This window comes from Cygnus olor, chromosome 18, assembly GCF_009769625.2.
Source record: "Cygnus olor isolate bCygOlo1 chromosome 18, bCygOlo1.pri.v2, whole genome shotgun sequence".
Taxonomy (NCBI): Eukaryota; Metazoa; Chordata; class Aves; order Anseriformes; family Anatidae; genus Cygnus; species Cygnus olor.
Window position 1 is genome coordinate 8,274,902 of NC_049186.1, and position 23,800 is coordinate 8,298,701.

General features: G+C 44.1%; 1 protein-coding gene across 4 annotated transcripts in view; it reads left to right on the forward strand.

Moving 5' to 3' along the window:
* NOG (noggin) overlaps nucleotides 1–18,191 on the forward strand; it is a 35,307-nt gene extending 17,116 nt beyond the window's left edge. For 2 of the 4 annotated variants that reach the window (XM_040530542.1, XM_040530543.1), the window contains one exon: nucleotides 712–2,473. In XM_040530542.1, the coding sequence (XP_040386476.1) occupies nucleotides 1,176–1,847 (672 nt within the window). In that variant the 5' untranslated portion in view covers nucleotides 712–1,175 and the 3' untranslated portion in view covers nucleotides 1,848–2,473. Of the gene's footprint in view, nucleotides 1–711; nucleotides 2,474–12,653; nucleotides 12,953–17,561 lie in introns of those variants that run through there. The other 2 variants (XR_005813584.1, XR_005813583.1) reach the window with 2 other exon arrangements.
* The last annotated feature ends 5,609 nt before the right edge of the window (nucleotides 18,192–23,800 follow it).

Genomic DNA, 23,800 nt, shown 5'->3' on the forward strand with positions numbered 1-23,800 from the left:
CTCCCGGAGCTGCTTTCTCTCGCCGAGCCGAGCTCCCCGGAGCTCCCCGTTCTGCCGGCGGAGGCGCTGCCCGGGGCGGCCCCGCTCGCCCTGCCCGTGCCCGGCGCGGAGCGGAGCGGCGCCGCCAGCAGAGGGCTCGCTCCGCCCGGGAAGGTGCCGGCAGCGGCCCCCCGGCCGGGCACGCAGTGGGAATTAGAGCAGGGACCCCCCCGGGGCTCCCCCCCCAGCGGCCAGGTAGCGCTGGCCGGGGCAGGGGAGCAGGAGCGGGGCAGGCTGCGCTCCGCCGCCAGCAGCGCTGCGCCCATGGGGTGACCGGCGCCAAGGCCACCCGTACCCCTGCTCCTAGCCCTGCCCCTGCTCCTACCCCTGCCCCTGCTGCTACCCCTGCGCCTGCCCCTGTCCTTGCCCCCGTCCCAGCCCCAGCCCCAGCCCAGCCCCAGCCCCTGCAGCATCTCCCGGGGCGCGGCGGCGGCGGCGGGCGGCGGGGGGAGGCGGCGGCGGCTCCCGCCTGCAGCCTTCCCCAGCAGAGGGTGTCTGCCGGGTGGGAAGGGGGAAGCTCTCCTGGACTTTTGTGGGAGTGGGGGTTGCGTTGTGTGTGTGGTGGTTCTTTTTTTAAGGGGGGTGGGGTGGGTTAGAAGAGAGTCTGTGGTTTCCATGGAGATGAAGCTGAAAGTGCAGGAAATTTAAAGGCTTTGGGTCCTTGCAAAGCAGACAAACTGGTGCCAACGTGCGTGGCTGCTGTTGCTGCTGAGGAGGCTGCTTTGCGAACGGCGGAGAGGAACGGGGAGGAAGAATCGGCAACAACTTCTTCCACACGCACGGGCAGACGACGCGGAGCTGCAGCAGCGAGCAGAATTCGCAACAAAAAGCGGCATCTCCCCTGCCCGGGGAGGGCGAAGAGAAGCAGCAGCAGCGGCAGAATTTTGGAGCGGCTCCACCAGGAGAAATTTTACAGAGAGGCTTGCAAGAGAGCGTGTTTGCAGGGGGCTTGCTCTCCTGGCATATTCGGGGGTCGTCTTTGCTGGTGGCGCGGGGAGCGGAGGGGATCCCCCGTAAAGACAGGCTATTTTGGATATCCCCGTACAAGTTTTCTGATGCATTTGCTCGCACCTTCTTCCCCTGCCGTTTGGTGAACCCAGCCCCCCTCTCCCCCCCCCCCCACCGGTCTCCCAAGGATGGATCATTCCCAGTGCCTTGTGACTATATACGCCTTGGTGGTTCTGCTGGGTCTCCGGCTAGATCAAGGCGCCTGCCAGCACTATCTGCACATCCGACCGGCTCCCAGCGACAACTTGCCCTTGGTGGATCTAATCGAGCACCCGGACCCTATCTTCGACCCCAAGGAGAAGGATCTTAACGAGACCTTGCTAAGGAACCTCATGGGCGGACACTTCGACCCTAACTTTATGGCTATTTCCCTGCCCGAGGACCGGCTCGGGGTGGACGATCTAGCCGAGCTGGACTTGCTGCTCAGGCAGAGACCCTCGGGAGCGATGCCCAGCGAAATCAAAGGGCTGGAGTTTTACGACGGGCTGCAGCCGGGCAAGAAGCACAGGCTGAGCAAGAAGCTGCGCAGGAAGCTGCAGATGTGGCTCTGGTCCCAGACCTTCTGCCCGGTCCTATACACGTGGAACGATCTCGGCAGCCGCTTTTGGCCCCGGTACGTCAAAGTGGGCAGCTGCTACAGTAAAAGGTCTTGTTCAGTCCCAGAAGGCATGGTTTGCAAACCTGCCAAGTCCGTGCATTTAACGATCCTGAGGTGGAGGTGCCAGCGTCGGGGAGGGCAGAGGTGCACATGGATACCCATCCAGTACCCCATCATTTCGGAGTGCAAGTGCTCCTGCTAGGGCTGCCCCTCGCCCTTCTCGCCCCTTGCCTGGCGGACTCACGTGGACCTTTGCTGCAACAAAAATAAAAGACACTTGCTTTCTGGTTAACGTTGTAATGCACTGTAACGTGTAGGAGAATGTATATTGTGTGTATATATGGCACCGTTTTAATATACTATTAAAAGGTCAGTATTATACGTGAAATAATCAGCATCTACTGTATTTTTAAGACTATTACCCTGATCGTTGCTAATGTATCTTTTTTTTTTTTTTTTGGTATTTATATTCCAGAGAGAAGTTGCTTCGCTTTGGCGAAGTAGGTTGGGGTTGTTGTTGTGTTTTCTTTTTTTTTTTTTTTAATAAAAGGATTAAAAAATACAAACCAGACTTTTTGATAAGAAAACGTTTTAAAGCTATTTTCCATTATACGGAAAGCGTGTGTGTGTGTGTTTCTTCTTCCTCCTTATGGACTTTAGATTAAAAAAAAAAAAAAAGAATAAACGCCTAGAGCACAATGTTATTGTAAATAGAGAGAACAGTTTGAATGACTTTATCCTATGTAAATGAAGAGTATCTACTATTTATTCTTTATATCCCTGTAGTAAAAGCGCAGCGCAGAATTAAAGTCAACCACTAAAACACGAGCCGTCCGCAGTCTGTTTGCTCTCTGCTCGGGCCGCCCCCGGGGGGGGGACACACACACGGGACACTTTCTTCTCCCCTCGCTGGGCGCCGGGGGGGTGGGAACGTGCCGGGGGCCGGGGCCGGAGGGCAGCAGGGCCCCCCCGGCGCCCCCAGCCCCGCAGCGCCCCGGGGGGGTCCCGCTCGCCCCGCGTGAGGCCGCCCGCTGCCCGCCGCGCCCCTAGGGCGGACCCGCACCGCCCGCCGGCCTCGGGGTGCTGCTTTTTTTTTTTTTTTTTTTTTTTTTGTAACCGCTTGACATTTCATTTACAGCGGGACACGTGTCTTTCACACCTACCATTGTGGTGGGACACTGCTGAAACTTGACCCTTGGGCTCTGGGGGGTTGCAGAGCGCGCACACGGCGTTAGCCTGATCCTCTGCCAGCCTCGCACAGCCTCGCAGAGCCTCCCCGGCCGGAGGCAACCCGGGAACCCTGCGGGCACCCGCCGGCCTCCGGGGCATCCTCCCGGGCACGGCATGGTCCGTAGGGGCACGGCACGGCTGGCCCGGCGCCTCCCGGCTCGGCACGGCCCGGCCAGGGACGCCGCTGCCCCGGCTCCAGCGCCCGGAGCCCCGCGGCCCCACCGCCCCCGGCCCCGGGCTCCGCTGGGCGCTGCGGGGCCGCCGCGGGGAGGCCCCGGCGCAGTGAGCGAAGCGCTCGGCTCGTGCGGGCTGCCGGAGCCGCCGGTAGTATCTCGGAGATAGCGACTGCACAAACAGCCTCGCCACGTGCTCTTCAAAGGCTGCCTGACAGTGCAGAAAGAGCCTTTTCCTTATTTATCTTGGAATCAAAAAACTTTTTTAAAAAAAAAAAACTCCCAGCGAATCTATGCTAATTATTGTAACCCGTGGGGCTTTCATTGACACAGCCCAGCCCTGCTTCCTCTGTTTCGCGTATCTCTGAATGCATATTCATTCCCTCTTGCACTCTTTCGGTACGTTTTACCATCCGTCTCTTTTGCTTTTAATTTCAATAGTTAGAAAAAAAAATCAGATCTTGGGACATTTAGGGTATTCATTAACCTAGTGAAGAGGAACAGAGGCATTATTACTCACATAGAAGGCACCCTGCCCCCATGTCTATCTAAGGGTTCATTGTAAAAGGATTAAAAGTTAAAGACCTTCATCTTATGATTCTTTCATTTAATCTTCGTGGCGCCTGAAAGACATGCTGGATGGATGATCACATTTAAAATATTCCTAATGTCGGCTACCTTAGGACTCCAGGCAGGGCAAACAAACGTAATTTATTTCTAGAAGAAAGGGGATATTGAGATGTTTAAGTTTATGAACCACCATTACCATGTATATTTGTTAGGTTCTGACAAATACCCAAATAACATTAAAATCAGCCATTCATCACATATGAATTTATGCAAAACCTTCTATGCCTGGGGCCAATATTTTTTTAGACAGAGTTTCACTTGCAAAAAAAAAAAAGTTTATTTAAAAAAAAAAAAAGCCAAAAGCAAGAGTTTTTCATGACTGGTAAACACGAGAATTATGTGAACAGAAACTATTTCATGCTGGGATGGCAGCCAGGGACTCGGGAATGTCAACAAAGTTCTCCGAAGGTTGAAAATGTCACTGGATTACAATACAAGGTCCTTTGCCCCATTAGCAAACTTTACTAAAGTAATATTCCCACTACATAGGGAGGGGACTCACCCAGTGATTTATCTGTCTGTGATCCGAGCAATGGGGCAAACAGAGGCTTCATCTGGAAACCACCTCTGCCTGTTTGCTTGAGGATTTTAAACTTCACGTGTGCAGAGATGTGTGTGTTTGTGGGTGTTACGTGAGTGTCAAATAAGTGTGTTGTTGGTATATCTATCACCATATCTGTCTGGTTTCTTAACCTGGTAGTCACTGCAGTCAGGAAGGTATACGGACATACAGCCTTTCTCAACTAGTAATGGCCTGGTACTAATACATTTACAAGAATATTTTGAGTTAAAAAAAAATCAAGTTTCACCATCCACAGAGCCTGTGATTTTATTTTATTTTTTTAAATAAATAACTAAATTTTGTCAGCTGGTATAGCAAAAATAAACTAGTAGTTTCACTGTTGTTTCTGGTCAGGTTCACTTTCTGGTCCTCCTGCCCTAGTGTTGAAATGTTTGGCTTGTAGTGGAAGTGTTTCAAGCCAAACAAATAAAATATCTTTCTGATGAATGTTTCTATGCAAATCTTTTTAATATTAGATTTTGTAATATGTTTTTAAAGCAAAATTGAATTATGGCTCTTTTAAATTGAAATCAATTCATAACACAGCCAATTTTTGTTTGCTCATCTTTGTAGTGGCATCATAAGACCTCACAGAGACCACTGTGGGGAAGAAAAAAGAAGGGAAAGGTTGAAAGTGAGCTTTTAGTTACTCTTTGGTTTCTTTTGCAATTTTAGTGTCTTAAAGTGTAACGCTGGAAATTTTAATTAATTTCCACCTCCCCCACAGAACGTGTAACCTCGGGTGAGTCCGTTAACCTATGTGCCGTAGTTCCTCAGGAGGAGTGTACAGGACTTGCCTCCTTTGTCTCTGTAGCTAGTTTTGTCCAGAATAATGTGTGCTCTCATCCCGCATATTAATTCAAAATCTGGTGGAGTAAGCCCCACTGTTTGGGGGTGGGGTTCCTTGGTGGTACCGGACTTAGCACCCAAGGCATTATCTTTGCCAGTGCAGAGCAGGAGCTTATGCAGCATTCTCAAACGCCTTATACTTCTGTTTATCAGAAAAAGCATGTGACATCTTGAAAGGTATGGTGTTGTAGGCTAATTTGAAAGTGCCAAAAGCAACACGGCTGATGAAAGGATGAAAATATAGACCAGAGGTAAGTTGTCCAAAAGTTTGTAATAAGCTCGTTCAAAATTAGTCCAGAAAGTATGCAGAAAACGAACCGACTCAGAAAACTGTTATACGTGCCATTAAAGGGTGGTGTCCTTGCACTTGTACTTAAGTGAAAAAATATATTTGATTTGTTTTATCCTTTTCAAAATACCACTACAAAGATATATTCTCGAGATTGCCTGAGTGCATGGTGTAGTCATCACAAAAATAACTACAGCCAGAAATTAGAGCAGTAGTGTTTGTATAAATACTGGACAAGTTTTTCCTCTTCCATAGTTTTAACAGAGAAATAATCTTAATTTAGTAACGTCAACAGCCATTAAAAAATTCCTAGCAGTTCACCTTACTTGGGTTGTGTTATGTAAATGTAATCTGCACCATGTTGGCTGGATCTTGGATCCATTAAAAAGAAGATATTCCAGCTCGGAGATTTGCCAGGAATCTTCATTGAAAGTTGAAATAAATATAATGACGTCATCATATAATGTAACATCATCGCTTTCAAGGTAAGCCAAACCAAAGGTATGTTGGCAGGGGAATGCTGCCACCTGGTAGATCCATGCTAGGAATAGATACGATACTCTCATCGCGTGGGGAGGAGAATAGCCACACTCTTCCTGCAGTACCCACAAGGATCCTGCAGTCTTTCTGTGCGTGTAAGTCCTCTGGGAGCCTTACTACACACGAGAGCTGCAGAATCTATGTCAATGCTCTCTTTTAAGAGAGCAGCTACAGCAAATTTGAAGAGACCCTTTCATTCCCTCTTCCTTGCTCCCAGCAAGAAGCTCCAATGGTTAAAAGGAAGGGAATGAATACATTTGCTTGAAACAACTGTTGGAATGGTTCAGAGGGGAACAGAAATATTCAGCAATCAACATTAAAGACTCTAAATCCTTAGAGGTGTTATTGCAGGATCAGCAGCTTACAGCGCTCTTTCGTGAAGGCTGGGTACCAATGTATTACTGTTAAGTCTCCTGCAGCTAGTCCTGCATCGGGAAAAGCTGCTGCAGCTGTATGTGATGTGCTTTCTGAAGAGTTTGAGGGAAACGGTACTGGAAGAAAAATCTGCATGGGTGCGATTTCACAGTGAGCCTCTCACTTTGGTGAGCGGCAGGACAGGCACGGCAGTGGTAGCAGTATTTAGCCTCTAGCTCCCTAGGTGGATACTGCGGGTGGAAAGCAGCTGAGAGGAGACCTTCTGGGGGCTCACTGGTGGAGCCCTCTGCCCTCGCTGGGATGTATTTATGCTGCCCTTAAGTTGGGTCTGCAGCAGTGCTCAGGACCAGACCAACCTGCGCATGTGCTTATGCCCAGGCAGCCTGCAGATGTCCCGGAAAGCTGAGCAGGCGTCCCTGTAAGGGCCTCCTCTGGCACTGTGCGGCTGCACCGATGCAAGAGCTGCAAGAGCTCCCACCAGCTAGAGCCAGCAGCACTGACCGAAGGCATGCACATCTCAGCTCCTCACCTAAGGCAGAGATTCCCCAGGACTCTCGTCTCTCTCTTAGAGAGTCCAAGAGTGCGAGCTGCATCAGATAATCATAACAGAGTTTGAAAATAGGTTTCACACTCCCTCCTTGTATTTTTTTTTTCCCCTCATGAGAGGGGGAGTGGCAAGACTCCCATCACAAAGAACGTTACTCAGAACCAGAACAGTTCTTAAGGCACAACACTAAAAACCTGTATGCAATGGAGAAGGACTGGGTGGCTCGAGGGATTGGTAATGGTATAAAGAGCTTTTCACCGCTAGGCTTCTGGCTTCAGTCCAGAGGTAGTAACTGAAAGCCACAGTCATCTGATGCCTGCATCGTGGGCTGTGCAGAATGAGTTGTTGGTCTCAGCGTAGATCCTACCAAGCAGGATCCAGATCACAAAGCCACCACCAGAACTGACATGCTTGCAAGGTTTCTCAATCAAAAGAGCAAAATGAAACAGGAATGAGGACCTTTGATCTGTGTTTGTGATTTAGTAGCAATAAGGGTGTATTGTTTGGGGGGTTTGTTTGTTTGCTTGAGCAGAGGGTGGGGGTTAACATTGGAGAATATAAGCAGTATAGCCCCTTATATGGATACAACGCTAATAGTATGTAGCATTTTCCTTCTCACACAGTAATATCTTTATACTTGACCTACACCTGGCATCTTTTTACCTGGCTTGGATGGCAAGCCATGGTCCAGAGGAGGATGCAGCAAACGCAAGGGCCTACTCTGCTGTTAAATCAGGAGTGTCTGCTACACAGTGCAGTGCAAATTATTTTCCAGTAAATTAATCTTATATTAATCATACATTCTGTTTGCTGGGTTGGTCTGCTTTAGGTAAGGTGGTGCAACTTTGCCAGGCTCAGGTTAGAGGTTACCCTTTCATAGCACCCCAGTCATGCAGTTCTTTGACCACACATTTCACTGTACAAAGGACGGAACAGGCTGTGATTCAGAATATGCTTGCCAAGCTGCTGTGTTGTACCTGTTTGGTGCAATAAAAAAAGCCAGCACCTTTTCTCAGCAGTACATAAGCTGAGTTTAACTTCAAGTATTAGGAAAAACAAGTACATAAAACCAACACATATTTATATAAGGGCTGGTGTAAACATCACTCCTGTGTTTCAAAATGAACCTTCTGGTATTCCAAACACTTCATAATATTGTCTGTGAGTGAAAAATGGGCAGAAAATATTTTCCTTCACTCCCACTCCTTGTTTGCTTTGGACTTTTAGAGATACTACATATCTAGTCAGTTTTATTTTGACCTTTGCATAGATTTGACCCTCCAAGGGCACTTTATGTCTTTCATACAGCAACAGAAGACTAAAAAATAGTGCATATATATAATTGTAAACATGCATAAATTATTTGGGGGACTTTATAGGCCAGTGAGGACATCTGAAATAATATCTCTAAAAACTGAGTGCCTTTCCAAGTTCATCATGTCCTTTTGGAATAAGTGGCTAAAATTTTGTTTTGTAGGTAGTACATGCACAATAAATGAGGTCATTGACTTGAACCTTGAAGGTTTTGTAAATAAGCTGTACTATCTTAGTTATAGTCAAGCCCTAAATTAAGTTTAAGTGCTACATTACCAATCTTTTCTGTGGCCTTAGGAACTCTAAGGTACCTATTCTCTGCCTTGCTGTGTCTACTCATAGGCTGTTGGCTTCAGAAGGATGTGGAGAGCCCCTTTTCACCGGGTAGCTTCCTGGAGCCAGATCTGACGTTGCATGTATACACGGTGGAGCATTCTCCTAGTTAGCTGAAAAGTCAACGAGGTTCACTAAGAACTATGCACAGAAGGCATTACTGCTAGACCACCAGGCCAGGGATAGTGACGTGTGATAGCTCATGCAGAGCACTTTGGTCTGAGCCAACAAAATCCTAACCACACACTCAACCTGGGCGTCACGAGTACTTCCCCTGAAAGACTCTTCACCCGATTAAAGTCAAACCCCTATGTAAGTTCTCCCAGCACCCTACAGCGGAGAGTCCCGAGGGAACCGAGAGCAGCTTGGGTGTTCAGGGGAGGGCTGTTTTACCTAACCAGGAACAGCTGAGTGTTGTGGTTTGTATAAACTGTTTGCCATGTATGTGTGGCATGTGGCAGTAAATGAAACACTTACTTTAAAACTTATTGAAGTTCTTTCAGCAAAAAAATTAATGTGGGGTTGGCTTTTATGCTTTGTTTCAAATGAAGCAGAGATTTATACACCTTATTATCCTAATTTTTTTCCAGACACTGCCCTGAATATCTCTCATATCTTATGGGAAATTAAATATCAGAGTTTTTAAATAGATCATTTTTAATTTCCCATCTATCGTATGAACAAAAAAACGGGTAAGTCTAATGAAGTGGCATGTAGTCAAATGTTCAGACTGTAATCATCCACAAAATATTTAAAGCAATCTGAATGAAACTTTTCAGACAGCCAGACTAGGTTTCTCTTACTTTTCAGCTTTTGAGAGATGCCAACAGACTTTCAGGTTAACATTTTCAAGACTGGGTGCGTAAGATGCGGCATCTTATTCAACAATCAGACACCTACTGGGGGAAAAAAAAAAACAACACACAATGTTTTGAGTTTTGGTTGCTGACATTCATACATCCTAGTAGGAGTCAATGATTATATTCCACTCAGTGAAAAACAACAGATGTAGCCTTACTGCTGAAGTTTGTATCTGATACCGTGAAGGTTATAGTTGGTTAATGTAAGATTTTCAAAAAAATAAAAATCAAAAAGAGCCGACAGAGATAGATGCACACTAAAAAATGTGGGATTTAGGTACATAACTTCCCTGGGAGCTGCAGAAAATCCCATTTTCAAATCTTTTAACTCTGAAACCCTGAGAAAAAGAAGTGGACTTAAAGTTTCTCACAGGCAAGAGAAATCATAAAGCAAAATAATGAGATTCTAAGCCATATCTTCTGCCAGGGTGGATTTGTAGGGAAAAAGGGAGGATGGGGGAGGTAGAGCTCAGGCAGCGTTACCCTCTCGTCACTTTTTTCCCTCCTCCTGCCTCCCACCAGCGTGGGTGCTGCCGTCACAGGCTGAAGGAGTGCCTGAGTCCCCTCCCTTCTTAGTTCAGCTCTCCATCAGCTCCTGCAGATGGAGTGGATAGATGTATTGACTTAGATACACATATTTTATACTGATCAGAGATCTCAGTTTTATAAAATAAAGGAAGTATTTTCAGAAGTCCCTTTTTCTATTTCTTGTTGCCTAAAAGTTTTCTGCCTTTAGCAGAGTAATTAGCTGTCAGTGAAGTTTCTCTTTGTCTGTTAACATATCCTCCCTGGAGGTGCTCATAATATTGTGATTAAAATATTTTTTGACCAAATAGCAGATGTTTTATGAAATTGCAAGTTTTCTTTTGTGAGTTTAGCTTGATGGAATTTCCTTAGCTTTCTGTAAAAGCAAAGCAAAATGTGGGTTCTTTTGGTCATCCTTTCTTTTCTGTAAAATAAATGGATTCTGAAGCTATACTGCCCATTCTTGAACTCATGAGGAACTTCCAGGAATTGCAATTTGCAATTTTGCCAGAGCTGACATGAAAGTCTGCAATTAAACATACGCCTTTGGTCACTTCATAGCGTAAAGCAGTGGTGTTGAGGAGCCGAACAAAACAGGTATTTCACTGCTAATTACAATATCTGGAATAACAATCCCTGTCAGTATCTTGCAGCAGGATCTGTAGTGTCTGTGCATTGTGCTGCCACTTGTTCTGAAGAAAACTCTTAGCTGGCAGCAGCAGGAGGCTTCTCTTTTTTGTGCAGACTTGCCATCAGAGCAGGATGCAATGTATGTATTTCCCAAGTGTGCGAGGTGTCTTCCTGTGGTCGAGTCTGGGCCAGCTATTGCTGTAACCTCTAATGACCTGCTGCGTTGCTCATTGGAAACAATAATTTGAACACTGAGGGGAAATAGCAATATTTATAATATATTAAGCCATGGAACATGTGAAACCTGGTTTCCTGTGGATTTATGTCTTGAAAGCAAATTTCTGGAGCTCGTTTGCCAAATCGATCTGGAGCCAAACCTGGACAGCACTACCCTGACCCTCCCATTTCTGGGGCGCGTTGTCTTGCTGCGCGCTGCAAGCCAGGTGACATCAACTCCGAATAAGCTGAGCTGCGCTCTGAGAGGCATGTCCTGAATCCCGGCCTGTCCGGCTGTCCCACTGGCAGTGGTAGTTCCCTGATTTTTAATAACAGCTGAGCTTATGCTTCAGCTCACCTTCGTAGTGGGAGCTACTAGATCTCTCTTCCCAGTATAGCTATTGTTTGTTTGTTTCTTTATCACCATCAGGAATTTAATATTCATAACTGAGAGAGAATACAGACACATAGGCAGCACAGTCTAGTAAACCTAATTTTCTTTGAAAGACAAAAAAAGCTTTACCATGGCACTGAATAATAGATCTGAAGCTCTTGAATTCCTGAATAGTTCTACTGCAGATATTAAAGAGACCTATTGCAATCATCCCCATTTTTTCTCCTGCCTCAGATACTCTTGAGCATTATTTTTGCTAAAGTACCTGCAATGCGTGAATCAAATATTAATTTCAAATTATTTTGCTGCCCTTTAGCCTTTACTGAGCAGCCCTCCAGTTTATTCTGTAACCCTTGTCCCTCTTCTTAGTATTTTGAGTTCATTTCACTGTACTGCAAATGAAATTATATTGAATTAGATTTGAGAAAATGCCCCTGTTTCTCTATCTCTGCTGTAAATTGCTTGGAGTACTTTAGGTTCTGTTAAAACAGTAAATGCTCCTGGCCCTGCTCATGCGAATCATGTTACTGAGGTCAATGGATTTATCTACTCGTACAGCTGTGAAAATATTTTAACAGTTTTCCTGGGGCAAAAATGGTGACCTAGTGGCAATGTAACATTTTACAGATTCATATCAGCTGAAAAATGTGACTGCTTTCCAGCTTGGAAATCATTAAACTTTTTTTTTTTTTTAATCTACATATTTTGTTTTGATGTTTTCAGAGTAATACCTGTTGATTATTTTTTTTTAATTTTAAATGGTTTTACATTTTCCAAGTTCTTATTCAATTCTATTACAAAAAATCCATTCCTTTTTAAGTTATGTAAGACAAAAAATCCCATCTCATTCAAGATTAAACTCTTTTAAGATTGAGCACAACATTTTGTGTACTGCTAAACCAGTATTTCTTACTTTTCAGTTCAGCAAAAATTTTGAAAATGTATTATTTTTGGTGGCCTCCAAGCATTTATTTAAATTATCCACCAGAGCTGTGAGGAATGGAAAAATTAGATTGTCTCACAGCTCAAATGAGACGCCAGATCCATAGCTGCTGTAAATCAGCAGAGCTTTGCTGGTGTCAGGCAAGCTGTTCACTTCTGTGCAGGCAAGGAGTCCAGCTCCGTTTCAGTGTTTGGTTCAGTGGAACTGTGCGGATGAGCTCTTCAGGTGAATGTGGCTTGCAGCTGAGATCCTGGAGAGGAAAGACTTGTAAGACAGAAATACTGTCTGATTTATCCATGGCATTAACATTTGATGCCTGTGTTTTCACTACTAAGGATTAGAATAAATCCTGTGTGCGTAGCCATGTATTACATGAATTTACTTCTATACTCCTTTGCTAGGCATATTAAAAGTTGCATGACTTCCAAGTCTCTATGTGCTGTTGATTAGCATTCCACCAGGATCACTAACCTATTAGAGTGCCTGTCACTATTGGTGGAAAAGAGTCTTTTATTTCCTTCTCAAATGATTTTGCTTTTCTTCAATGGTGTCCATAGCAACACATACTGGTAGTGATGAGTCCCTGATTCTCTTGCAGGCTTTCCACAGCAGTGTCTTGCCAGTAACAACAGTTGACCCGACATTGTAAGGCTGCTCAGAGGCACGTAGCCACGCTGGTTCTCCTGATGAATGGGAGGTATCTTCCCTTACGTGGCAGGTCAGTTCTGGTACATGACATGGCCGATTTCAAATCAGACTAGCATCTTCCCTGATTCTGAACACAATAACGGGAATCTGACTTTGGAAGGTCTTTTGTCTGAAAGTCATTTTCTAAACGTGAATGTGCACACAAGTGTTCCTGAGAATGTGTGTAACTGTTTCAAAGGGTAGAAGCTGCCACTCAAAGCTGAAAATGAGCTCTAATAGCAAACAGGCTGGGGAAGGGTTCTCCCAGAATGTTTCCAGGGGAGGAGGCGAGCCATTTGTCCCTTAATCCTCTCAGGCTTCTCTCCCTGTTTTTAACTTTTTTGTATAGGTAAAAGACATTTCAAGGAAATGAGTAATCTGCACTACGGACTATCTGTGGTGTAGACTTTAAATTAGAACCAACAATCTAACATCAAACTCAAATAAAAATGACTTCATTACCTAGACAGACTGGCAAGGAAGACAAAATGCTCTGCTGTGTGGTCTCCTGTGCCTTAACCTAATATTCAGAACTAATAGGAGTGAATCTTGGACTTAGTAAGAGTTGGCTTTTTATCCCAACATGTATAGAGCAGGGCCCAGATCCAGTAACCTTTCTCCATGCAAGTAATTCTTCCTCACATATGTAATCAATGGGATGATTTGCTTAGGTGAAGATTCTCTGCATGTGTAAAAGTGGAAAGGACCTGGACAAAATTCTGCAGTTTTTCTTTCTCTGACTCATACTTGTCTCTGGATTTGCTTTGTGTATGTATTGGCACTGTGGTTGCCTTCAGGCCCCAAGTACATATCTGCAGTTCTTTATGTTGTGTTTTGAATGCCAAATAGACATCCTGAGCTCTCGTGCACCCATCGAAGAATCTGTTTTGCAAGCGAGAAGTCTTGACTAAACGCCTATTGCAGTAAATGAAAACGATTCTTGCCGGCTGCAATACCCCTGGCATCTCCACTTGTGCTAGTCGCGTGTCGGTTCTATTGCTCAATGTCATTTCTTCCAGGGACAGCTTTTCCCTGCTGTCTTGGTTTAAGGGTCCCATCTGAGCTGGGGCCAAGCACAATGGGCGTTATGTTACCAGATGGGCATGACTGCAGTCAGTCAAGAGACCATGCCTAAGCGTGAGTGTTGAGAGCAGAACTCACAGGTGGGAATGGCCAAATGTCTGTCTGTACTGTGGTTAGGGGGACATACCATTGCTAATTCTGCTGTGGGCTGACTTAACTGAAAAAAGAAATTCTTCCTTCACCACATAAGGAGAGGTTTTGGCCTGTAGGAATTGCCTGGGTGGTGCAAAGGAAGGTGGGGTGTAGAGAGACATTCTAATTAAGTCTCTATCCCCTTTTGTTCATATCTTTTTAGGAAGGCCCCCATGGAATAGACCAAAATAAGCTCCTACCCCTAGCTGAATAGGTTGTCAGGGTGCAGAACTATATTCTGCAGACTTATGCATGTGTAAGGGGTGTGTAACATTTTTGTCTGAATGGAGCCCTATGTTCTCATAATTTATAGTAAGTAATCTTATTTGCAAAGCATGCCCTTACAGTTTTAAAAAACAAGTTAATTGACTTGCATAAAAATCAAACGTCAAAGTTTTCCATCTCAACACAAACAGCACATTGAGCAGCACATTGCTACAATAGCCATGATGCAGTCTGGGCTACCTATTGAGATATTTCATAAACCAAAATGGAATCTTAAAAAGTTTGTCAGTTTTGCATACCTCCGAGTTGCTGAATTTAGGAGTCCTTTGCTCAACTAATTATACAATGTTTTATTTTTTTCCTTGTGTAAATAAACAAACTTGTGTCTGAATTTTGGCAAGGGGCACTAGAAGCCAATTAGAAGGTGTTCCCAATGTATTACAGTATTACAAACAAGATGCCTTTTCTTAGAAAAGCGAACACACCATGTTTCTTTTAATGAGTGTGAAAATATACCAGTTGCTTAATCACTAGCAACTTATAGTTATAAGCATAAGTGAGTCCTTTCTCAGGAATGAAAAACATAGCTTGGTTTCTTTACTAACAGATGACATTTTAACTTGGAGGTCCAGTTTTGTCTGGAAGGGCTAAAACATCTGAATTATTTGAGTGAGAAATAAGGGGCAGAGGGAAAGTATGAGAGCACGGGAGGGATTTGCTTATCTGAGTAGACTTCATGCACCGCTCATTTGAGTGGTGCAAGGATGCTGTGCTCCCCTCGCTTTGTGTCTGCAGTGCCATCTAAGATGCTGTCTTGTTACGAGTACCGTGCATTCACCCAGCCTTGCTGCGCTTAATACGCAATTTAAACTGCATCCAAAACTAAAGCACTGTTAAGTCATGGATGTGCAGTTAATTCTGGATGGATTACGCTTTCTGCACGTGTAGGTATGTGTTGGAGCACACCAGTAACCCTGGAAGAACGAGCCCCAGGAAGCATGGGGACTCAGCCGCAGTTTCTTCCCATCATCCTCTTCTGGGTAAAAAATAGGGATGCGGCGTGAACTTATTTTGAAAGGATAAAGCTTCCTTCTATCTGGGCAGTCTAGACAAATCACCATATGCAGGCTCGTTGTGAAGAAATAAAAATATTAAGACTGGATAGGACAAATAGCTCCTTATAGAGATCCTTTAGCCTTGTTTTTCTTGAAATGTTTGTCTAGAGACATAAAGATCCCTTGATTTATGGCTTGTTCAGCAATCTCCAGATCAGATGGTGTTGCATTCGCAGCAGTGAATCTGTCAGCCTGCTATTATTCCCGGGCAGCCAATGGAGTGGTGTAAATTAGGCACATCGATGCATCCGTAGCTTCTAGTCCCTGGGATTATGGCAGGAGCGTGTTACTTGTCCGCAGATAGACGTGGGGAAGAATCTGGCCCATCATGACTTTTAATCCTTCTCATAAAAATAAAATAAGCCTTGGGAAAACTCTCCAATGTTATTTAAAAATAGAAGAATGAGTGTTAGTGGTTTTATATGGATTACATAAATTACTAGTTTATTAGAAAAAGGGATAATTTTTAAAAGAGAGAATTTCCCTCAAAGGGAACATTTAATTTCTTTGGGTTACTTTATAGATATTTTATTTTACATTTAAAAATAATTAAATCTTTTAAAGGAGAAATTTTGTTTAAATTTTTTTTTCCTTTGTAAGATAATGCTCTTCCTGCTTCAGATCGACACAGCCCCGTGTGAGCCAGCCTCCATGCTACTCAGCACTAAGGCATGTGCTGGTGCAGCCATGGCTCGCTCGGTTATTGTGCTGAGCTTCAGTCATAGTCTGTGCATGTACTCTTAATTTAAAGCAAAGGTAACGTTGACTGACTTGAAAACCGAACACAGGAGATTTAAAGCAGAGCCAGCTCTATTGCCCAGCTTCAGTCAAGTCAGGTAGACAAGCTGGAATCCTGACTGAGGAGTTTCGTGTTCCTGGTTGCAGTGGAGCATAGGAGAGGCAGAGCACCGTTAACCGCCTGCTTACTGCCTGACTTGTTTGCTCTAAATCCTGCTCCAAATTTTCACACAAACTTTGTAACAATGCACCAAAAATAGTTCAGGAGTCCTTGAAAGTTAAATGAGTGCAAAAAAAACGCACTGCCCAACCCTTCAAGGAGGCCGGGGGTAAGGCCCAGCCATCCTGCCTGTGCTGGACTCGCCGTGTGCTGCAGCAGCACCTGGTGGTGCTCGCCCACTGCCCTGTGGAGGCAAGAGCTGCTGAGGAGCCGAGGCCGAGGAGGCCAAGGCCGGTGAACCCGCCGCGTGCGAGGCAGCTTGGTGTGGACACGGGGCCGTGGCAGTGCTGTGCCCGGCTGCTGGCCTCCCAACGCTGTGCTCAAGCGGTGCTGCTGGGACAGCCTCGTGCTTCCTCCGCACTGCCCACAGGGCTGGTGGCAAAGGGGAAGGAAACAGAGAGAATTGCCTCCTCTGCTGCGATTTTTAATGAAAGGTTGGTCTTGTCAAAAATTGGGCTTCTTTTTTTTTCTGTCAGGAGTACATCTGAAAATGTTCAGGTTCAGATTCTGAAAATATTGTGAGGCTCTGATTGGGTAGCATGCTTTCTGCTCAAACCAGGAAAAAATCAGGTTTGCTTGTAAAAATTCTTTGGTTTTCAGTACCCAAAAGCGGAGGGGAAGGACTGCGTTCAAAACTAAAACATTTCAGCTTTCTGTCACTGAAAACCAAAAAGTTGTCATTGAATTTTTTGTGGTGAAAGTAATAGTTTCTAATCTGGTCCTGAGATTTTCCAGGACATTTAGGGAATAGTAGGCTGCGTTCTGGATGGGGACGCAGGAGGCCAGAGCTCCGTCCTCGGCGCTGTCAGAGGGTTTTGACAAGCTGCACAATCCAACTGGGTATGTCTGCGTGCCCCGATAGAGGTGGCCGAGGGCTCCGCTGGAGTCGGCTCTGTCTGGTTTGGTAGAAGACAAAAGCCAGCTGACAAACAGGCGGTTCGAAACCACTTCGAGCAAGCTCAGCTCCGTGTCACTGCTGTCCCCTCCTCACAGACACCGTGCCGCCTGCCTGCGGTTCCTTCCGCCTTCCTTCCTTCCCTCACTTCCCAGGGCCAGGGCTGTGGCCAGGGGCAACCCGTGGAAGGCTGGAGCAGCGCCTCCATCATGCTGGACCCCGTAGTGCCGGGTGGGCTATCAGGCCTTGCGAGGCACGTTTACACCCGCTGCACTCAGGTGGTCTGCAGGCTGCCCTCGAGGCACAGCCACAGCCTCAGAGATGCTCTCAGTCATGTGTCAACTGCTTTTCTGCCTCCAGTTTTCTTCTGTAAAATGCAAATAATGTCCTTGGCCTGTTCTCTCTCTGTAGGCCGTCAGAGCTCTGCGAGGGGCTCTGCCCCTTATGTAGCTGCAGGGACATGGCTGTAAAAGGCTCCCTGGTACCACCACTAAGGAGAGAATATACATACAACTAAATACTCTCTTCTGTTCGGATTTTTATACACATTTCGCTTTACTGGGAAAGATCCTCAACTGTTGTAAATTTGGCAGGCATCCACCACAGTGAGAGCAGCTCTACCAGCTTACACCAACCAAGCAACTTGGCCCCACAGCATGCTTGGAAAAGAAAAAAAAAGAGAAAGCTTGGTGTAGGAATCCTTTTGTTAACACAGTTAGCGTATTTTGTGTTTACAGCATTTTTTAAAGTTCTGTTAAAAATAAATTCCTGAAGCCCTGGATAAATAAATAGTTGTACAGAAGAGTCCTCTGTAGCCACGAAGTTGCCAAAAATTATCAGTAATTCTCAGTCAGATGGAATGTACAGTTGGCAAGGGGATGGCAGAAAAAAGTCCTCACCAGTTCTGCCTCATATTCCCATACAATGAGAGATGCCAAGATTTTCCATTAGTGTCTGTGATGCAGTTGAAGATGGGAGTGTTTGTCATTAAGGAGACCTTGTTTTAGTTAAATAACCAGTGAAGGGCTTAGTTCGGTTGCATATTTTTCCATCACTAGACGTTGATTTCACACGAGTTGCTTTATTTTGTTAATGAAATTTGACCCTCGTTTCTTCTCCCTCTGCATTTAACTCAATTTAGGTCAAAACATAGAATATGCAAATGAAGAACCACAAGTCCAGCCCCCCTAGTGATGTGGTTTTAAAGTCCCGAATAAAAATAAAAATTATTTACAGACTAGTCTGGGGCAATACATGCCTTGAAAACTGACATCCAGGATCCTGGCAGCTGACGTATGTATTTATTTAGGCTTTGACACTGCTGGATTTATAATTTTGGAGGTTTGGTTTTTTGGAAAGTGACTAGTGATTTTAAGGGCCTTTATTCTGAGTGATGAAATTCAGACAAATGAAACTGGCATGTGCTCCCTGCTGTCTGAAACACTGCTTTACTTAAATCCTGTGTAGTAAAGCTTCATGCTCTTGAGGAACCCCCAATCACTTGTCAGCTCTATGTGTCTTGGCCCCTGGGCATAGTGTACGTAAGTGGATAATGGGCCAAGAGCTGTTTTTATTTAAAACTGTGGAATTCTTGCTTGGTTCAACAAGAATTACACCTGTTGAGCCACGAGCAAACTTTGGCTTAGGAGCTAAAATACAGAGATGCTGCTGCATCAGAGCATGGTCACACCGTGTAGTCACAAGCTGGCCTCACCTTTGTTTCAGAGCATTACACCTATGCCAGTCACACCGTGAAGATGAAATAACAAAGCACTAAGGAAATGGAAAGCTGCTCAATTTGAGGTTCTCTACTCTGTTTGACTGGATCTTGCTCTCTAATAAATATACCTGCTAAATGGTCCACAATTATATTTATATTACTGTATTATTTAACGCCAACTGAAGAGTTGTAAACATTGTGCTGCTTAGAAAAATTGTCTGCGTAAAAGTTTAGTACATTAACTGCAAAATCTAAGTGTGTAGAAATGTTTTATACAGTCAGAAGAGCAGAGCTGTAGTTACAGGAGTGTCTGGCTGAATATAACACTTGCATCGTTTCAATTTGCCCTGAAGGTAGATGTCTGAGAACAGGAAAATTAAGGGACTGAAAAGATTTGCCATCATTGCCATGGTTAAGCTCTATTCATACTCAATTTTTTACTGTTTTCATGACCATCAAAATGTAAAGGCAAAGTCTGAACTATTTAAAGAGTAATACAGCTCCCAATTAAATTAATATCTACATTATAGCAGCTACTGACTGTGACTGTCAGAAGTTAGTTTTGCCCCAGAGAGAAGGTACAAAGAAAACAATGGAGGGTCTTCTGTGTGAAACCCTGAAATCAGATACTAACAGTCATGCAGAGCTGTAGAGATGAAATATAATCTAACCTTTTCATGTTTAGACTAAAGTATTTTCACTTAACATTATACTTAACGGAACAGCTTTAAAGCAGCCACAAAGAAGTGACCTGGCATGTTTTGACTATAATAAGCATTGATTCCATGCCTATAAATTTTATAGTTGAATCAATTATAGTCCTTCTTTGTAGGATTAAAGAAAATGTTCCATTTTCAATGGATTTTTTTTATTCTTATGACAGAAAGGAATTGAAGGCAAAAAGAAAAGAAAAATGAGCGAGCAATGCTAAAACTTTTAAGAAAATGCCTGAAGTATTTTCTTCTACAATAATAGCTGTGCAGATAGAATATCTCAGCTTGTGGAAAGTTCCATGAGCACTATGAAGAGATTTTTTTATTTCCCATAAACTGCGAAAAAGAACCAGCTATTGTCTTTCACTTCCCAGGACAGTTAGGAGATAACACTCAGACTACAGATGGGTCTATGCCATCAGGCTCAGTACGGAATGGAAGGTACCTATTGTTCTTCCAAAAAGAGTACACCAGCCTTTGGGGAGAGCTCAGTTCAATTTTCAGTTCAGCTACAGGCTTCCTTGGGCAACTCACTTTTCATCCAACATTATGAAATGCTAAGGTCTGGTGCTGTGTTTTTATAGAGTGCCCAGTCAGATGGGATTTTAAGTCTTTGGTGGGACTGCTCGAACACAAAGCCTAATTAGCTCTAACAGATACAATTAAATGATGTCTATGAAGTGCAGCATATTCAGTGGTTTTTGTTTGTTAAATGGTAGAAGTACAAAATTGAATAGTAGGGAAATTATACATCTCCAAAGAGCTTTGTTTTGTGGTTGCTGTGTTTGGCCACCACAGTAGTGTGGGGGTTTTGAAGTACTTTCCAGATTACTTCTCATGCTACCATTATGCAGCTGACACATATCTAGATGTTTCCAGGGAATTCACCAAGGATATCAAAGGCTGTTGTTAGTGTCACCATCATAAGTGAGCAATAAATCTTCAGCCACACACAGTAAAATACCAGTACGGGTGCACACCTCTGACAGGTCCACTGACAGCTTGGAAACCCTTGGCTTTTCCCTGCAGATACTGTGTTTTGTGCTAACAAACAATTTCACAGCAAAAATAACCTTGAGAAGTCAAGTGCGGACTCACACCCTGGTGCCAGAGCCGTGCCTAGGCAGAAATGGTCGTGGTTCCTCCTGCCATCAGCGCTGCCCAGAAAGTCTGTGCCCACCACTGCACGAGCATCCACAGTTGCACCGACCCTGTTTTCAGCCCCTGTACTACAGAGCTGTACGCATTCAGAGGAGAGCAAAACATCCTTGTCCAGAGCAGCTCACCCCACATGTAGAGGATCCTCTAATCAATGAAAAATCATCCAGAGAGAAGAGAGAAAAGGAGCCATCGGCTGCTCATTCGCAGTTCTTGAAGGCCAAAGCAAAGATTGCCTGGGGCAAACGTAATCATTTGGAGGAATTGAGTGCAGTAGCTGATCAAGGTGAACTAATTTATGATGCTTGATTTTATAGTCCTAGATTTATTATAGCTTTTTTCCCCCTCCCAATTACACTAAGTACCTGACAAAACATTGCCCAAGCAAATTTCCATAAAATGAGGGGTGCGTGAGCAGCTTCTTTAGAAGGATAAACTGGAAGTTTTAGTCAGAAAGGGTACAACTACATCCTTTAAGTTTCTACAAGATGCTGGTAATGATTTTTCCATTGCATGCAGTTATTTGGGCTGGGCTTTACAGTAAATGAGATTTTAAAAATTCTCTTCTGGCCTAAAATCTATGAAAAAATGCTTAATCTCTCTTTGCTCCGTTTGTTGGAAACACGGTGTAGCGCAGACAGTATTGTAAGCACTATCAATGCAGGATGTATCAGGAGAGCTGTGAATGCAAGGGTAGATGGGAATGCTGAATTTCCTTACAATCAAAATTGTAAATGTCTTAAGCATAGCGTTATGTCCAGTATCTGTGTGAGCATGGATATCCAGTTCAAAAAACTACCTCTGCATGTATTAAGATCCCATTTAAAGTCAGTGCAATTTCGAAAAGGCATAACCTTTAAGACCTGTTGATACAACAGCCATATATTTAAAGATACACTTGAAAGGCTTCCTGAACTCAGGCCATAAACTGTGGTGAGGCAGTTCTGACCAGGTAAAGATGGATTCTTTTTGTAAGGGGTTTTATTTGACCTACAAATAGCATGCCCTGGTTTGCCATCAATAGCCCAGTATGTGGAGTGATAATGTAACATTTCCCTGATCGTTTGTTTTGTTTTTATTTTTAGAATAGTAGCATTTACATAACAGTCTTGTAGAGATTTAGGGTACAAAAAAGTGCTAACTGAGGCTCCAGCTCTTACCCTCATGTGCTGTGTTTATAAAAAGCCACTGTAATACGGTGCGGTATAAAGTATGTATAAAAAGAAAAATCCATTACAACCAAGGGGATTTTCAATGAAGTATTAGCCTGGTAAGAGGGTTAATAAGATTCATGCTCTTTTTTTCCTTCCTTCCTTTCTTTTTTTTTTTTTTTTTAATCAAGGCACAACTTAGTATAAGCAGTTAATGTGCAGTTTTGGTGACACAGATTAAATTGTGCAGGCAAAAGTACTGCAGGGATTTTGTAAAGACATATATACAGTTCATTGATACATATAAATAAGATTATACCCTTTCCCCTGTACTTGCATTAGCCAAGACAAGTATTAGACATCATAACACAGAATGGTTATTCAGAGTTCACTAATTATGGCTTCATATCTTTAAATGAGATTATAATATGGCCAGCTCTGGATCCTGGTACAGCCTGACTGAGTTATGCTGTGACACTTGGGAGGCAGCAGAAAAATAGCCTGGAAAAAAAAAGTTCACAGAATATTTCCATATCAAGTTGGTAAGTGTGTGTGTGCACAAGTTGGGCAGGAGAGAAAATGGGCCTTAGCCTTCTGGTTATAAAGGGTTGTGCCGGAGCTGAGATTCTGATTCTGTGCACTGGCATGGCAGGTGCTGAAGGTAGCCGTGAGATGGTAGCGGGCTGTGTTGAAGCTGTGAGTGAGGTACGGGGGGCGTCTGCCTCCCAGACGCTTCCACACTGCTCCAGTGATAGTAGAGCTTGCTCCTGCTGGAGTGGCTTCAAGGATATCCCAAAGATCACAGATTCAACAGAAGGTTTGGCATGCTGATCTGCCTCTTGCCTTCAGTAGACCTTCCCAATTCTGTGCTGCTCAGGGTGGCCTGCAGATGTCTGCGCAGACAAAGCTCCATGAAAAAGAAAATGCAGGCCGAATTTTTATTTTGTGCATGACTTTTACTGGGATGATGTCTACATATCGTTATCTTAGCTGTTTCTCTTAAGAGCCTGTCAGGTCTCTGCTTCTTTTCCCCTCTTGACAGTTTTTGAGCAGTGACATCTCTGGATTTCGGGGGCCAGGGGAACAGGGAATTGCAATGGATGTGGACAAGTTTTCCTTCCACTTGCTATTCAGCTACAGCCTGGCACGTTTGCCATCATGTGCAAATGACAAATAACATCACAAAACCCTGTGTACCTGCATTAAGATATGGAAGAAGAGAATCAGGCAGTCTGTACTCCCTGCTCTAGAGTATTGCTCAGAGCTGTTGCTACCAACCATGCTTCACCCCAGAGCTGGCTGCATTTCAGTGATGAATGAAGCCACCCTTGTGCCCAATATGTCTGTTTTGTTTTAATTCTGCAAAGCTTTTTGGAATCGTCTAGGATGAAAGGCACTATATAAGTGCAAGATTGTTGTTTTTATTTGGATTTGGAAATAGCTTTTCTGAAAATAGTAACTAGTAGATTAAATGCCAGACCAGGATGAGGCAATACCGCTTTGTACACAGAGAGGATTATTAGAAATATTTCTTTAGAATGATACCCAGAATGTGAATTACTCAACTTGCCAGGTTACTTATGAAACAGAAAAAGTTACAGAAGGGCTTATGTAACATTATTTTTCCAGAAAAATAGTTGGTGATTTTTCCCAGCAGTTCCATCTGCTAAGTGGCCTAACATCTTGCAAAACCCCCTCACTGCTTTTCCTCCCATAACTTCTATAAGTGGACACATACAAAAGCATATCCATGCGTAACAAAGAGCAATCTCAGATGTTTTAAGTAGGCAATCGGATACAAGAACAAGCTTGGACTATTTGATGGATGAGAAAGGTCAGTTTGTTTTTAACTTCCCTGGATATAAATCATCTATGAAAAAGTTTATTTTGCAGATGTCTTGAGCAGTA